The sequence below is a fragment of the Thermobia domestica genome, chromosome 18 (genome assembly GCF_964235325.1).
Source record: "Thermobia domestica chromosome 18, izTheDome1.hap1.1, whole genome shotgun sequence".
NCBI classification, from domain to species: Eukaryota; Metazoa; Arthropoda; class Insecta; order Zygentoma; family Lepismatidae; genus Thermobia; species Thermobia domestica.
In genome coordinates this window covers 80145324-80163913 of record NC_137471.1, presented here as the reverse complement: position 1 = coordinate 80163913, position 18590 = coordinate 80145324, and the positions used below count along the sequence as shown (strand labels likewise).

General features: G+C 35.1%; 3 protein-coding genes across 3 annotated transcripts; all 3 read left to right on the top strand.

Moving 5' to 3' along the window:
• Positions 1–7003: 7003 nt before the first annotated feature.
• On the top strand, positions 7004–7552 carry LOC145675136 (uncharacterized). Its single transcript, XM_081745504.1, has one exon. The coding sequence runs from the start codon at positions 7004–7006 to the stop codon at positions 7550–7552; it is 549 nt and encodes a 182-aa protein (XP_081601630.1).
• Positions 7553–10050: 2498 nt separating this feature from the next.
• On the top strand, positions 10051–10737 carry LOC145675135 (uncharacterized). Its single transcript, XM_081745503.1, has one exon. It carries the CDS (start codon positions 10051–10053, stop codon positions 10735–10737), a length of 687 nt encoding a protein of 228 aa, XP_081601629.1.
• Positions 10738–11110: 373 nt separating this feature from the next.
• LOC145675134 (uncharacterized) lies at positions 11111–12220 on the top strand. The gene has a single exon (XM_081745502.1). The coding sequence runs from the start codon at positions 11111–11113 to the stop codon at positions 12218–12220; it is 1110 nt and encodes a 369-aa protein (XP_081601628.1).
• The last annotated feature ends 6370 nt before the right edge of the window (positions 12221–18590 follow it).

Genomic DNA, 18590 nt, shown 5'->3' with positions numbered 1-18590 from the left:
TCTTTTTTTATTTATTATTATGTTCACATTTTGTTAGTGATGTTTTTTAAACAACTCTCTTTTATTCCAGCGTGGGAGCCCGGGTTCGATTCCCTTTGGGAGCTCATGTGGTCCAGATTTCACATTAATCAGTCGGTCCACGTCTTACATGGTCTCGCTGCTGAACGGGACGTTAAACTCAACTCAACAATCTCTTTTAATCCAAAAAATATTTCTCAATATTACTAATTTAATGCTATTCAATTTGAATATGTGCATAAAGTATAATTCAAACTTTTATGTTTATCAAATATTACAATTAGCAAGATTTCAATAAAAAGAAGGAACTTAATTGTCACAACCTGAAAATGAAACTTTAATGAAGTTTAGTCAACATGCCCGTAACTTTAATAAAGCATTACTTTCCTATTTATTATGCATCATTTAGTGCTAACTACATTTGTTGTATAATTTTCCAGTACAAATTAATTTAAATATTCTAGAAAAAGTAACTACATTTGTTAATTCCTTTTGTACACAATGCTGTGATAAATTGTTACATTACTACATAAACAAGTATGAAAGTATCAAAATTATTTTATCGAAAATTTCTTCTAATTCAATGCAGAATATTTTAAAATCATCATTCAATGTTTTGTTGCATAAAAATGACTATAATAGGATTGCTTTTTTTGTTTACTCTACATATGCACAGCAAGTTATACGTAAATGTAGTTGAAATAATTAATATAATATTAAAAATATATATCAATTGGCGATTAAAAAATGTGTTGGTCAATATGAAGATCTACAAGTATGATTTTATGCGAAGTTGTCTAATATATATGTGAAATTAAAATTAAATATTTTTAAAGACAGCACTCCAAGTTAATTTGTTTGATTGTAAATGTAATATTTAAAAAAAGCGCTTAATACTATTTGATGAGGGTGAAAAGGCGACGTAAATAAGTTTTCGGTTTGATGGCTGATCTTGAGTTTGTCGTCTCTTTGAGCACTGAGACTATATGAGACGTAGATCTACAGCTTAATGGGGGTTCCGATACACATGCGCTCTCACCGGGAATCCGAACTGGATCTTTTGCGTCGAAAAGGCGTACGTGAACCTTATAATCACGAAGGAACAGTTTTCACTTCAAGGAGAAATCCCAATCGGAGGTGACTTGAAAGAGTTTATTTCGGAAGAAAGATTAAATATTTGCATGAATTTCAGAATGGTTAACTTTTTCAGGCCTAAAAAACCTATTTAGTTGCGTCTGAACTTTTGGAAATGTCATTTTGAAGGTAGATAGAGTCTTGAGTGTGTGTGTTTTATAATGTATTTTACAGCGACCTTATTGTTTCTCAGTCATTCTCTAAAATGAAGTTTTTAAAGTGGCAATTTTAGTCGAAATCTTTTATTTTAAGGTATATGTATGATATTAAGTTAGAAATCCCCCTTCAGTAGTGTTTGAAGGTTTGATCTTAAACGCTTCATACTTAACACGTTATCCTTCACCCAGTGCTTCTTCCGGACAAGCTCTGACAGTGCCCCCGGTAATACAGACAAGGAGAAGGCAGAGTTTGGTAAGTGAACTTCGGAGTCTTTTATTTATTTATTTATTTATTTATTTTTGGGGGGGAGGTTGTAGTGCACATTTAAAGAGTTAATATTACAAACTGAAGAGCGCAATGGCCAAAAATAACGAAGAAAAACAGTCTTAAAGTTTTCTACTCGCCGCATATATCGTACGACGTACGAATTTACCAATTGACGGTGTGGCAGAGTGTATACTGTGTTTGGTTGTTGAGGTGTGTAGACGTGTCTTCGCTCTGTGCTACAAGGCTTGACGTGTTTACCTTCAGCGTTGCTTTCCTTAACAATCAAGTTTGCTGTTTTTTTTTCTTGTTGTGTTTGTCTTCGTGACTGATTTAGTTGAATACATCATGTCGTTAAAAAGGGTAAATACCTTAAAATACGATTTTGGTGGTGTTTCGGAGCGACCAAGTAGCTTGACCTTGCATCAGTGGCTCAGTGATAATTTTCGATTATCTGTTGATGATGTATTAAGCACAGAAATGGACGTTTATCGTAAATTTTTGTTTGGGAAACTTTGTACGGAAGACCTATGTAAAAATGTTTTGCGTACTTCTGATGGAACTGTGTATTATACTGATACAAATGGAAAACACACAATTCCAGTTTCTTGGGCTGATGTTCAAATTGTGACTGTTAAGTTGTTATGTACTCCAATGGAACTTGCAGATTCAGACATTCGAAAAGTCCTTAGTGACTATGGTGTCATATCTAACATCTCTGATGAAATGTATTCTGTCGAACATGTGTACCCAATACGAACGGGACGTAAGCTAACACGTATGAAAGTTAAAAAACCTATTCCATCTTTTGTAGTTATTCAAGGGCAAACGTTTTGTGTAACCTACCCTAATCAAATCCGGACCTGTCTCAGGTGTAATGGTGCACATATGTATTCCAATTGTCCTCTTCGCGTACCCAGTGATCCTAACAGTTATGCTGGAAAAGTGGATCCTACCATTACAAATAATGATCCTTCAGCTACTCTTATGCCTAAATTTGACAGCATGCCAGTTCCATCTCGCAACAGGAAGAAGGCATCAAATATAGTTTCTTGCCCACCTGACCCCAGTATGCCTACCTTTGACGAAAATAACTTTCCAGTACTATCAAGTTCCGTGTGTGAGACAAACAATACGAATACTCTTCCGTCCGGAGTTCAAATAAATACATCTAATGGTATTCTTACTGAGAAGAAAGTTAACTGTGATCATGATCCTCAGCTACCGTTATCTCCAGTACAAGAGGTACACATTTCAACGGAAGTCCCTCCATCTCATTCTGCACATGGCATGGCGATTATACCTAGTGAGCAAGAAGTTTCTTCTGATAAGTTGTATTCTACAGAAAGTGATGGTCAGGTTTGCAGTTTTCCTCGTTCCCAAGAGCTGAATGACTTGCCTGATAACAATGCAACTGATCACACCATGTCTACTCAGTCTAGTGACATACAGGTTGATTTTCCTATCACAGACTTAAGTGCAATTACCGAAGAAACCTGTACTCGTCGCAAACGTACAAAAAGGAACGAATTAAGTCAAAAGTTGTTCAAAAAGTCTGAAACTGACGCAAATATTTCTAGCATGCGTAAAGGAGGTGCTGCTATGCTGTAATTCTTTCTCTTGTAAGTTGTATTTTTATTGGGTTAAGTCACACTGGGTTCAACTATGTTAGTTTCTTTTTTATTACTTAGGTCAAGTTTACTCCATGCTATTTATATGTTCTAAATTTTGTTTAATTACTTCCTATGATAGTTGCTATGCTATTTTTGCTATTTTATTTCAAGAACTTTATTTTTTATTGGTCATTGTGTGTATTTGCCAATGTGATGTTGCTTAAAATAGCTACAATTAATATTAACAATTTACAAAGCCCCGTCAAGAAATTTGCACTCGGTGATTTTCTACGAAGTGAAGGAATTGATGTTGCTTTTTTCCAAGAAGTTGGTGTACCGGACCTGAATCTAAGTCCATCATACATAGTCGAAAATAATTTTAACAATAGTGGTATAGGTACACCAATTGCTTTCTGGTCTTCCTCTCGTTTGTCTTCTCCTGTGTGTCACCCGTCTGGTCGCATACTAAGTGGAAAACTAGGAGATATCAATCTTGTCAACCTTTATGCTCCGAGTGGCTCACATGCTCGAACCGATCGAAATTCCTTCTTTTCCCAGGATGTAGCTCTTACACTAGGACCTAAGGTTGATAGATTAATTATGGCAGGGGATTATAATTGCGTTTTACGGCCTGAAGATCAAACCCCAGGCTTTAATTTCAGTCATGCCCTCCAGGAATTAGTGACTGGACTTCATTTACAAGATACATGGATATGTCTGAGGCCACAGGCACGTGATTATACTTACCTTTCCTATCAAAGTGCGTCACTCCTTGACCGTATATATGTCTCCCCAACATTGGTGCCCTGTATTAAACAAGTTGAAATTGCACATACTTCCTTTTCTGATCACTCTGCTTATGTTGTAACTTTTTCTTTAAATAATCTAAATGTTGCACGAGGCAGAGGTTACTGGCAATTAAATATATCGTTATTGGAAGACGAACACTTTTGCGCTGAGTTTCAATCGAAATGGCAATACTGGCTTAGGCAGAGGAAATATTCTCCCACTATTACAGAGTGGTGGCATACTTACTTCAAACCACGATTTGCGAGTTTCTGCCGTTGGTACTCCTCCGAAAAGTCTCGAGATCTTCGCAAATTGCTTTACTTTTATACCAGATGCTTACGAGAAGCTCGATGTGCTGCTGTTTCTGATTTCTCCATGTTACCTCAGGTTAAACGTTATTAAGCATTGCTTTTAAATTTGAATCGCCGACGTGTAGTTGGACTCAAGATTAGAAGCAAGGTTCCCTTAGTAGATGCTGATGAAGAACCATCATTATATCATGTACTTCGTAAAATGAAACGAGGCCAAGGCAAATGGATCCATCACATTCGTGATGAGGAAGGGCAACTTCATGAAGATCTTGCCTCCATTAAAAGTGCATTTTTGTTGTATTACCAGAACCTTTATGGCCTTTCTGAAGTTGATACGATGCCTGAGGAATCTTTCACACCACCGTCTTGTGTTCTTGATGATACAGCACGACAGTTTCTAGTGCGCCCATTTACTATTGAAGATGTACAACAAGCAGTCATGGCAGCTCTTAAAGGAAAATCTCCAGGACTAGATGGAATACCTGGACAATGGTATATTAAATTTTTTCTCCTCGTTGGTGAGTTACTAACTTCTCTAGTTAACGAATATTTCAGCGACAATCCACAGAAACTATATCGTACTCCTGGTGTTACAGTGTTTATACCCAAACAAGCACATCCTAAAAATGTTACTCACTATCGACCCATAACTCTTCTCAATTGCGATTACAAATTACTTGCTCGTTGTTTGAATAATAGACTTCTTCCATTTATTGAAATTCTTGCTGGACCATTTCAGTATGCCCGTTGGATTCGAGTTTTGTATGATGCCGCACAGTCAAAACTAAAAGTCAACGGGTTTCTGACCACTCCTATTGCCATAAAACGTAGTGTCAGGCAAGGCTGTCCATTAAGTATGAGTCTATTCATAATTTCTATATGTCCTTTACTATACAGCATCAATCAACGAATCCAAGGTCTTCATATCTGCACTGTTTCTGTCAAAGTGTGTAGTTTTGCTGATGACGTAACTGTATTTCTTCGGGACCCACAGGATTTAGAACTAGTTGAAGATTGTGTTCAAAAGTACTGTGATCATTCAGGCGCACTTCTTAATCGAGCGAAAACTAAACTCATGCCCTTAGGGAATTGTTCTACAAATTTATATGACAATTTCCCGACAGTGGTGCCAGTTCGTAAAGTATTGGGCATTTATTTTTCCTGCAACTTGCATGAAAGCATTTCTAAAAATTTTGAAGATGTTTTCTTGAGGGTCAGATCTGTTTTACATCAGCACCAATATCGTCAACTTTCGTTGATATCTCGTGTGTATTTTGTGAACACTTATGCCTTTTCTAAGTTGTGTTACATATGTCAAATTCTGCCTATGCCTAAACTTTATATTCACAAATTTACAAGCATCGGTAACTGGTTTTTGTGGGCCGGTATTTTTCGAGTGCGCTATCCAGCTACCTGTTTGCCCTATCATGAAGGAGGACTGAACTTGATACATGTTGATGGTAAAATAAAAGCTTTATTCTACCACAGAGTTTTCCAAAATATACATGGAATTGGAGACCAACTCAGCACTACATTACTTTCATCTCTAGTTGATACCAATGATGGAACATTACCAGTGTGTTTGCCTCTCATTCCTCCCGACTTTTGGTATTTTACGGACGTTATATGTACTTACTTTTACTTGTCTGCCAATGGCACCCAACATATTCCTAAAAGTGTCAAACTTATTTATACGTTGCTATTACAACAACAAAACAGCCATTGTCATCGCATAACTTTCAACTTACCTAATACGAATTGGACACAGATATGGAGGAACATTTCCTTCAATTTTCTATCAACATCATCTCGTTCGCTATGGTACAGGGTTGTTAACAACATCATCGACACTAAGGAAAAACGACATCATCTCCAGATTACAGACGACAATCGATGTGATCTCTGTGGAAAAGTGGATACGTTGGAACATCGTCTCACGCTTTGCAACAGATCAACACCAGTTTGGTAAACAAAACAATATGTTCTGTACAAGCAGCAGATGGTCCTCCAACATATTGATCCACCAGGCCGGGATAATTTAGTGAAAGAAAAACTGTGTTATAGGCTCAATTTAAGTCTCAAGTCAGACATGTTGGTGTCAGCTCTTACCCATAGTGCAACTTAGTAGTGGAAGTGTATTGTGTCCCCATCAAGGTTTCAAAGTAAAATACTCGTTAAATCGATATTTTCTTGTACAGCATTCTAAAAAGAAAGAAAAAAGGTTATTCTTACTACATTTACGTAGCAATAGACAGTAGCTACAAACATTCCTATTGTGTGAGTGAAGCAAGAAAGGGAATCAGGAACATTTTCCCCTCCCCCTTCATTCGACCTGTGTACCAGTTGTGTTGTGTGAGTTGTATTGTGTTGTGCAGCTATTGTTCACCCTCCTGCTCTGCATTTCAACAATCGTGCCACTCAGCAGTACGTGCATCAGCTGATTTGATTTATACGTATTTTTTTCTTTTTTAAAGTGCTTTGTACAATGTTTATGCGTTTCAAGTCCAGCTGGACGACGTGTTGAAGTTAATGCATTTGGGCCTTGCAAGAAGTTGAAAATTTATACTTTGATATCAATGTATGAATGTCATACTTGCATTCATCGCAAAGTAACAGGGTTGCCAACTCCAAGTTAAAATTTACTGTGTATGTAAATTTACTTTGTTTCATTTGCTTCTATTATTTTGTTTATTTTAATTGTAAGTAGTCGACATCATGGCTGAATTATCTCAGCTTGTAAAACAAAGAGCAGTTTACAAAGGTCAACTAACACGAATATGCTCGTTTGTCAATCAATTTGACAGTCAAAAACATAGTATTGAAACAATTAACACTCGCCTAGAACAGCTGCAAACTGTGTGGTCTAAATTAGAAATTATTTTAAATGACATTGAGTTACTATCAGGTGATAGTGAACAGGAAGATGCGCGTGCAGCTATTGAAGAAACTTATTTCGATGTAAAATCTCGCATGCAAGATCTCGCATCTCGCATTAATGCTCATAATACTACCGAACCTAAAGATCCGAAATGTAATTTACGTATCACATCCAGTGTAAAGTTACCGACTATTGATTTACCAGTATTTCACGGTGATTATACAAAGTGGATATCATTTAGGGACACCTTTCTTTCATTGATTCACAATAATTCTGATATATCAGCTATTCAAAAATATAAATACTTACGTGCTTCACTTCGTAATGAAGCACTAAACCTTATTCAAAGCTTACCAATTACTGAAGGTAATTACTCTATAGCTTAGGAACAATTAAATGAAAGGTATGATAATAAAAGGTTATTAGCTGCATCTCATGTTAATGAAATTCTTCACATTCGTTCAGTAACAAAAGAAAATGCTCACGAGTTGCGTAATTTCTTGAATACAGCTATGACGTCAGTGTCAGCGCTTAATGCACTTGTTAAAAATGTTAATCTCAGTGACGTAATATTAGTACAACATTTCTTAGGTAATCTTGATCACGAAACTAGGAGAGCATTTGAGTTACAGTGCAAGGGTTCAGATTTTAGTACTGTTAGTGAGTTATTTAATTTTCTAGAACATAGGCTTCAAGCGCTCGAGAAAGCTGAACCGTTACCAAGTGAAAGTAATAAACAGACCAAATTATCTGTTAGTGTTAAAAAGCATAGTGACAAGCACTCACCTGTGTTCAAATCTTATTTAGCCACCGTTAAGACTGATTGTAAATTTTGTAAAGCTGGAAAATATCCACTGTTTACTTGTGAGTTATTCAAAAGTGCTCCAATCAATCAGAAGTATAAATACTTGCGTAAAGAAAACATTTGTTTTAACTGTTTGCGTAGTGAAGATCATAATTCATCTCAGTGCAAGTCTGGAACATGTAGACATTGCAATGCTAAACATAATACTTTGCTTCATACAGACAGAACTGTATCGAAGGGTGACGAAGCGTCAGTACATACTCAGCATTCAAATAGTACCAGCAGTGGTATGGTGTCTCCAGATATCGGAATTTCATCCCCTAGCAATAGTTACGGTACACCTCGAGCGTCGTATTGTTCGGTCAAGCAACAGAGTTCGTCACAGACTTTACTTGCTACGGCAATTGTGAAGGTCAAGGACAGTGCGGGAAATTGGGTCAACTGTCGGGCACTTTTAGATGCAGCTTCCCAAACGAGTTTTATTCTGAAGATTTTATTCAGCGTCATCGTTTGAAGAAAATCAAACATCACGTGCCAATTTAAGGAGTAAATAACAACATCAGCAGCAAACTTTTGTGTTAACATTCAAATGAAGTCAACAATAAATGACTTCACCATTCAAGTTATGTGTTCGGTTCTTCCGGAGAAGATTGATTGCAAGACATGGGGCATCCCTGCAGACATCAATTTAGCAGATCCAAGCTTTAATACACCTTCAAAATAGATATTTTGTTAGGATGTGATGTGTTTTTTAACATTCTAAAACCAGAAAGAAGGACTAGACCTGGCTGTTATCTAGTACTTCAGAACACTGAACTAGGATTGGTGATAGCAGGGAAAATTCCCAGTACACAAGCCAGTAACTCAGCGTTAACGTTCTTCATCAGATCCGAAGACAATCTGAGCCAACAACTTCAGCGTTTTTGGGAATTGGAGGAATTCCATACAAAGTTATTGTCCCCTGAAGAAGTAGCTTGTGAACAGCATTTTAAGAATAACACTACTCATGACTCAAGCGGACGTTATGTGGTTCGTCTCCCGTTAAAGAAGGACAAGGCCACGCTTGGTGATTCATTACAGACAGCTCTCACACGGTTTCGTCAACTTGAACGGAAATTGAATTGTGAACCTCAACTGAAACAAGACTACATAGCCTTTATGGATGAGTATGAACAATTAGGACATATGGATCCTATTGGTGCGTTAAGTGAAGTGGCTAAGGACAGTGTAGTTAGATACTTCATACCTCATCATTGTGTATTTAAGGATTCAAGCACAACTAAATTACGTGTTGTATTTGATGGATCTTGCCCCTCTACAAGTGGAGAATCACTGAATAGCATACAAATGGTAGGTCCTACAGTACAAGAAGATTTGGTTTCCATTGTACTTCGATTTCGTACTCATCAAGTGGCTCTTGTTGCTGATATTGCTAAAATGTATCGCGCAGTAGCTATGCATCCAAATGATCAACCTCTTCAATCCATTTTATGGAGGAAATCTAATCATAATCCCATATTCGTTTACAGTCTTGATACAGTAACGTATGGATTATCTTCAAGTTCGTTTCTTGCTACATGGTGCTTGCGGCAGTTAGCACAAGATGAAGCAGTCAACTTTCCCAGTGCTTGTGAAGCACTAGAACGTGATTTCTATATTGACGGTTATGTAGGGGGATCTGATAGTATTCAAGGTGCACTTCAGATGTATAGTGACTTGACAAGGTTACTACAAAGGGGAGGATTCGTTTTGAGGAAATGATGCTCCAATGACGTCACCGTGTTAAACTCCATTCCTGAAACGTTAAAAGAAACTCAGAGACTTATTCACTTTCACACGGAAGGTATCAGGACGTTAGGAATTTCATAGAATCCTACCTTTGACACATTTTTCATTAATGTTAGCTTAGTTAATACGAGTGAGAATCCTTCCTCCCAACAAACTACGAAACGCAGTTTTGCTAGTATCATTGCAAAAATATTTGATCCTGCTGGATGGTTGTCTCCAGTAGTGATTAAGTATAAATTATTTCTTCAGCAATTATGGTTAGTAAACATAGCATGGGACGACCTTCTTCCCATGGAATTAACTTATCAGTGGAACAAACTTTATTTACAACTGCCAGTGCTCAGTGATATGCAAATTCCAAGATTTGTATTAGTGCCAGGAAACGTTAAAGAAATTCAAATCCATGGTTTTGCAGATTCCTCAGAAAAGGCTTACGGTTGTTGTGAGTATGTTAGATCTACTAATACCAACGGATCCACTGTCAGTCATTTGTTATGTTCAAAGTCAAAGGTTGCACCTATTAAAAGGACTACTTTGCCGAGATTAAAGTTATGTGCTGCAGTTCTTCTTGCGAAACTTATAAACAAAATTTTAACAACATTGAGACTAACAGTATCTAGCCTTCATCTGTGGACAGATTCTCAAATAATTTTAGCTTGGTTAGCATCGCCAGCCCATCGTTGGAAACCGTTTGTAGCAAACCGTGTATCACAGATTCAGGAATTAACACATGTAAGCGATTGGAAACATGTTCTATCGCGAGATAATCCCGCAGATCTCATTTCAAGAGGAATTGACTCTAAAGTCATTCAGCAGAATCAACTTTGGTGGCATGGACCAGTTTGGTTGCAGCAAGAAGCTACTTATTGGCCTTCTTGCCAGACGACGCTCAGGATTTTGAAGATATTCCAGAAGAATGTCCAAAATCATTTACTAACACATTACTCTCTCAAGTTAAAACTGAAGAAATTCTCTTAAAATTTTCGAAACTCACTCGACTGTTAAGAGTCATAGCATTATGTAAAAGATTTATTCACAACGCAAGAAATCCCAAAAACAAACACTGTGGATCACTTTTAGCGTCTGATATTCAAGATGCTACACAGACCTGTGTTAGGATGACACAGCAGTCATACTTTTCAAAAGATATAAGGATCTTCAACGTGAGAAGCAAGTTTCTAAGCAGAGTTCGTTGCGAACATTGCATCCTTTTTTAGATAAGGAAAATATTGTTCGAGTAAGTGGTAGATTAGAAAATAGTGATCTTGAATTCAATAATAAGCATCAAATAATTTTACATCCTAAAAGCCATTTCACTCGTCTTTTAATTGAACACGAGCACAGAAGATTAATGCACGCCGGTCCTCAATTGCTTATGTCTTCAATTCGAGAAAGATATTGGATACCTAAAATCCGACAAACTATAAAGCATGTAATACATCATTGCAATACATGCTACCGTTTTAAGGTCTCAGTAGCACAACAATTAATGGGACAATTACCATCCACAAGAGTGCGTCCAAGTAAGGCATTTACTCATATTGGCGTTGACTATGCTGGACCTTTCCACATTAAATTGGGCTCTTCAAGAAGCAAGAACACAAGAAAATGCTACGTCGCAGTTTTCACATGTTTGTCTACAAGAGCCATTCTTTTGGAATTAGTTACTGATCTCACATCAGAGGCTTTCATAGCAGCTCTTCGTCGATTCACATCCAGAAGAGGAAAATGTTTGACAATCACCAGTGACAATGCCACTACATTTCAGGGAGCGAAAAATGAGCTCAGAGAATTATACCTTCTATTCCAAGGAAAGGAGTTCAGCGACAGGATTCAGGCTTTTGCAGCAGAGGAAAATTTCGAATGGAAGTTTTCGCCTCCGTGCAGTCCTTCATTTGGTGGAGTATGGGAGAGTGCTGTAAAATCTATGAAGTACCATCTTCGAAGAGTAGCTGGCGGTGCCGTTTTAACATACGAAGAATTCTTAACGCTTCTCTGTCAGAAAGAAGCTTGTCTTAATTCTCGCCCTCTCATAGCTTTACCGGATTCGTACGAGACCTTCAGTTATCTTACTCCAGGCCATTTTTTAGTTGGTGGCCCTATTACATCTTTTCCTGCACCAGATTTAACTAGTACTGTTGAAAATCGCTTGAGTCATTGGCAACGAATCCAGAGGTACCAACAGCATATTTGGAAGAAATGGTCACAAGATTATCTTCATAGTTTACAGCAGCGTCAAAAATGGACATCAGTTCAGCCCAATATTAAACCTGGAACGCTCGTGCTGTTGAAAGAAGACAACTTACCTCCACTTTCTTGGAAGTTAGGAATTGTTGAAGAAGTATTTCCAGGCAAGGATGGATTAGTGCGTGTAGTATTAGTTCGTACAAAGACTGGGACTTACAAGAGGTCATTATCAAAGTTAGTTCCTCTTCCGAATGAAGACACTGTGAACAGTTAATTTTCTTTATAATTCATGTTTGGTTGGATACTTTGTATTCCAACGGGGGGGAGTATGTTTGATAATCATTTAATGTTTGTATATTTCATTTTTGTTGCATTATTATCTTCTTTTGTTTTTGCTTACGTCATAGCAGAATTTATGTTTGTTAGATAGATGGCAGTGTTGTTGGCCATGTCGAACATGAACTACCTGATGTAGTTCCTTCCGTGTGCTTTTTTACTCATTAAACAGTAGTGTTTAATGCACATTTCAAGATACATTAAACTATAATATTCATGCTAATACGCCAGTGTTGTGGTATATCTATTGTGTGACTTTCAAAGGCAGAAGTTTCTTATGTGTATTTGTAGAAGTAGTGAAGATACTTGTAATTTAGTGCAGTTTAAATACAAATTTCAACACAGCTCGATTCACTTATTATCAATCAGCGTCTATGGTAAATAAAACAATATTTTCTGTACAAGCAGCAGATGGTCCTCCAACATATAGTATTCACAGCCACAGCTTCTGCAAAATCTACTACAATCCTTATGTTTGTTCTCTCATTTACCGATATATTTTTCCTCTTACTACAATTAATCACATACATTGGTCTATTATCTATAAACTCTTTAGGATCATAGTACATTTCGGTATTACTACATGCTTTTCACTTAAATGCAGTATAATCTTCATACATCTTAAAATAATCCCTGTTAGCAATATCTAAGTTTCTTGATTCTTTTGCAAATACCTCATTCCTTCCATTCTTAAGATAGATATTCTTTACCTTACAATGATCAAACTTACTTGCATCTGCTGTTTGTTTGCCAGTTCTATCAGTTTGCAACATTACGACTAAGAAACCAGGCATATCAAATTGCCTAGAATTAAATTGAGTAGTAACACCGAACTCCAAGAAAGAACCTACAACAGTCTTCTGAACACACTGATAAGTATGGAATGAAAATTTGGTTTTAGGTTCTTTAAAAATATTCAAATTTAACTTGTTTTCGTAATCACATTCGTATTCAATAATAGGCTGTTACACCTGCTCCTGTTCCAGTCCATTTGTACAAGACATTGTTATTGTTGTTAGCTTTTGTAAAAGTTATTCTCAATCCACCTTTCCATATAACCTCTTTATAATCAACTAAGAAGACTGGAATTAATCTTAATGGGTACAAAACTCTAAAGTCCTTTCGTAGACCAAGTTTATCATCTGTTTCAAATCCTGCTTGTTTTAGATATTCAACTTCTGGTTTGTAAATCTTTAACGTTCCAATAGCTGTAGATGTTATTCCAGGTAGTTCAATCTTATCTATAACAACTCCATGCTTTCTAACCTCAATTTGAGAAAACAAGAATGGTAAGAAGTTATCTACAAGTTTTATAGTATCATTTGCACCAAATGTTCCTCCAGCTGATGCACCAACAACTTCAAAAGTCATATGAAAATCTGCTTTGTGTCGATGTATAAGCCTAACCCCCACATCGAAATCAAAATCAATATCTTTGTTTGCTTCATTCAAATTATTAAATGCTCTTGTGTTAGGTTTAAAACTCTGTAACTCGTAACTCTCAATACTATCCATTTATTATAAAGAAAATATTGAAACAACGCTTTTATGGAATGTACCCATAAAAAAATTATACATAATAACATTAAAAATCTTATAATCACCATCCTAACCCAACCTTAGCATTCATAGCAGTACCAACTCCAAACGCAGCTAATCGTTCACCAATTAATGCATCACTACTAAATGCTCTATTCCATGCTTTAGTTTCTAAATCCTTATCTGCAATATGTCTTGGCTCTGTATCTTTATTGTCTCTGTAGTATATATCGTGTTCTTTACAAGCCTCATCTAATGGGTTAATACTTTAACACCTCTTTCTAATCTTTCTTGTAGCTTAGTTCCCGGACCACAGTACGAAAATCCTGGAATAAGTAATTCAAATGGGAGTTTATTAATCAAATCATTTATTAATCCTTTTCCAAGCTTCTCATAATTCCAGAATCGTGGTAGTAATGTATTTAAGATCTTAATCAAATAACCTATACCTTTCGAATCATTAGGAATAAATTGCGAAAGCTTATTATTAATCATACTCACTGTAACTACTTCCTCATTACATAAGTTATTATTACCAGCCTTTTCTTCTCCATCTATAACTATTAACCGATCAATTAACTTTCTCACATTGTCCATCCATATATATTCTTTAGGTAATTCGTTGTATATTTTTATTCCTTCCCCAGACTTCGGTGTTTTCTTTCTTGTTGGTGCTGGAGGTAAATATGGCTTAATATAATCATCCCAAATAGGCTAGATAATATTATTGTACTTAGAACCTCTATTAGATGCTACTTTTTATCTCGTTTCTATTATTATTTCCTTGTACTGTTAAAAATCATCATCATCATAAACTTCAATGGTTTTATTAGTATTCATCGTTAACAATTCCCATAGACCTTCTGTTCCTTTATAAGTTTTACCATTAATTATCAAATCATCGCCACTCACTTTAACTTCTGAATTTCCTATCTTATTTATTATTCTTCCACCTTCTTCAACAGCTCTTATTCCAAATACACTATCATTTCTTTTACTATAATATTTTATTGCAATCTTACCAAATGATAGGGCTGTTGTTAAAGGTTCTACTCCTTCGACTTTGTCTTTAATTTGTTTTCTCATTTGCTTTATTTCTCCTGTTATAGGTGTATCACTACTACTTGGAGGACTATCACAAGTTATCTTTTTAGGTGTTTATCTAGGATCTATTGAAATCGTCTTATGTGCAACTGGAACAAGATCAGTTGTTAAATTTTTATTTTGTTCTGCTACTTCTTTGATCTCACTTCCTAAATTTTGGATAGCATCAATTACAGGTTGTTCTTGTGTCTTAAATTAATCGTATATACCTGCTCTTTCTTTCTTCCAAGATTTGAAGCCCTTTATCAAAAACTCCTTTAACTTAATATTCTTATTAATTTCTTTCTCATTCATTTATTATACAGAAAACGAAAAAACGTAAAAAACGTGAAAAAACCTTAAAAAACGTAAACCGTTAAAACGCAAAACGTGAAAAAAGATCAAACGTTTATAAAGTGTTTTATCTTGTTCCTATATTTACCATTGTTTACCTTCCTTGTCATATCAATTACTATAAAACGATAATCTTCTTGCCAACATTTTGAACACATCTCTTTAAATTTATCATAAGACATATCTCCTCCAACATACTCGTTATACATATGTTTACGATTAGTATCATCTTGTCTAAATACATATAGGAAGTTAACGTTATCTCTTATAAGCTGTTTAGGTACTTTTGAATATGTCTGTGCAAGATAGAAACAGTCTAAATGTCTATGTCTACCTCTCGTAAAGTAATTTCTAACAGTATCTTGGTTCTCTAAAATGTAATCATCAAACAAAACGACAGAATATTTTTCACATTCATCAATAGGTAGAATACAGTCATTACTGCTTAAGAACGTTGCTATTTGCTTCTTGAAATTTAGTTCTGCTTTTTCAAATCGTTCTTTTTATTGTTCGTACTTTGGCTGATTCATGCTTTTAGAATATATGTAGAAGTAATTATTGTTTAACTAACCTGGCTGTAATAAGAAGTTAAATAACAGAAAAGTCTTACCACAACCAGATGGACCCACAATAAGACATCGAATATCATCAGGTATAAGTACTCCATTGGTTTTCTTAGCTCTTGTTTCTTTTATCATCTCTTTTACATCCCAATTAATAGTTTTCTTACTCATTTATTATAGAGAAAATTTTGATTCAGACCTGATAAATCGCCGAGTTTTTATATTATAAGTTAAGCCTTGGGTGCCAGCATTTTTTATGATTTTATATCTTTAAGTTGTTCTCTGATCTTATGCAACGTATTTTTTATATATTCTTCATCCATTTCGCCATTTAATGTTATTATCATCTCTAACTGTTTTTTAAATGAGTTAATACAAGTGACAATGGTCTTATATTCATCTTTTCTTTTACTTATGTTTAACTTAGAAAACAAACCGGTTATAATAGCACTTAAAATTGCAAGAGACGTTGTTAATATTGAGTAAATTGTTACGGGTATAAAAATATTAATAAACCCAGTTGTTGCAGAAAGCATAACCGATAACGTAATCAAAGTGCAGTATGCATATCTAACAATTCGTAGTTTTCTCTTTTTCTTCTTTACGCTGTATTCTAACTTTTGAATGATATCTTCTATTAACTTGATTACTTTCTCTCTTGAAATATCTCTAGGTAAATCAAACTCGTTCATTTATTATGTAATAAATGGCTAAGGTATTTAAATTAATGAGTGATACTTCTGTTTTAAAGAAGAAACTCCATTACGAATTAGACAACAGTAACAACTATTTAAGTATAGGACTAGTTGGGTTTTACAGTACACATCTAACTCCAAACATTACAGAAAAAATAATGAATTAAAATTTTGTAGTAACTTTCATCCTAATCTTACAAAACAACTCATAGTTCAACCTGATCAATATAATTTAAAAGAGTTAGAAGAATATATTAAATCAACTCTTCCGTACTCCGCCAATGCTTATAAAAATATCAAGTTTACTGAGGATAGAAAAACAACAGAGTTAAAATATTTAACGAGCATTGTGACATGATCTTAGATACCATTAATACTGTATTAGGTTTTAGCGAAAGCAACTTGACCAAATACATAGAATATGTTGGAGATAAGGAGCCAAAGTTTCACCCATTCGATACAATTAATGTTCACTGTAATACAGCAGATGGTATGTTTGTTAAAGATACGGAGTACACACATAGAGAAATAGGAATTATAGCATCATTTAAAACAGACGCTGAGTTTAAACGTAGTATTATTTACAAGCCTACTTATCCATTATTTTTCCCTATATCTAAAGACAAGGTTGATAATTTTGAGATAAGGAGAACAGATGAGAATGATTACTTAATTGATTTTGGTGGAGCTACAACAACTGAACTTTTACAAACCAAGATTTTCTCTTAAATAAAAGGAAGGTTTGTTCTATTAAAGGTTGTATGTTTAGTGTTCCTTACAGTGAACTAAAGGATTTAAATATCGATCATGTATTAACAAAGAAACAACTTAACGATAAATCTAAGAAAATTAAAGAAGATAAAGGAATGGATTTAACTCGAACTACTGCAAAAATGAAAAAAGTTCAGAAAGAGCATATGGGTCGTTTTATCTTTACAATTCCAGCCATTCTAGCTTTAGGAGCAGTTGGCTCATTAGCAGGTGGTGCAGCAGCGATTACTGAAACTGTACTTGATGCTAAGAAAAATAAACAAGAACTTGAAGAACAAAAAAGGCACAATATGGCTATAGAAGAAAAACAAGGAGCAGGTAAACCAAAGAAGTCAAAAAACTAAAACCATTGACCAACTTCGATATAAAGAGGTTGGTTAAAGAATTAAAGATAAAACGATTTAGAGGTGTATTTATGAGTAATGAACTTCCACAAAAACCCAATGTAAATGAGTGTGGTATAGTTAACTTCAATAAATCAGAAAACATTGGTACTCATTGGATATGCTGTTGGAAAGATAACAACGTAAAGTACGTGTTCGATTCTTATGACAGTGTTCCTCCTAAACAACTAGTACAATATCTTGGTACCGAAAACTTATTTTACAATGAGGAACGAATAAAAACTTTAATTCAGTTATATGTGGTCATCTTTGTGTTAAGGTTTTAAATCTTCTAAATCAAGGGTATTCTTTTAGTGATGTTATGTATATGATTAAAAATGATTAAATATTATTAAGTTTAAGTGCTTTTATGGTTTGTATCCATAAAAGTTTTGTTTAAGATAAATATGGAAGCTATACACAATAGATTTTTAGATTATTTTGAGAAGCATGCGGATGAACTAGATGCACTAGATAGATATAATTTTTATCAGTATTTTGAGTATGTTAGTGAGATAGACTTAAAAGATAGAAACAACGTATATAAAGTTATTGATTTATGGGGAACGTTAATACCTAAATTTTTGTATACGGATGAAGACATGAAAAAATTACGTCCAATAATTACCTTAAAGGAGTTGTTGTCTAATTATAGCTCTAGACCATTAGAATGCAGTAATTGTGGTAGTAAGTCATTAACAAAAGGAATGAATAGCTACATGTGTGATGATTGTTTTGTAGAGAATGGTTGGGTTTACAGTACTAATGAAGAAATGAAAGCTGGTTGTGCAAGAAAACCATGGTATCATACTACAAAAATATTTAAGTTACAGTTATCTCGTTTACAAGCTTTACAGGATAGAATTATCTTCAAAGATGTGTTCAAGGTGTTGAATGATGAACTTGGAGACATACCAAAA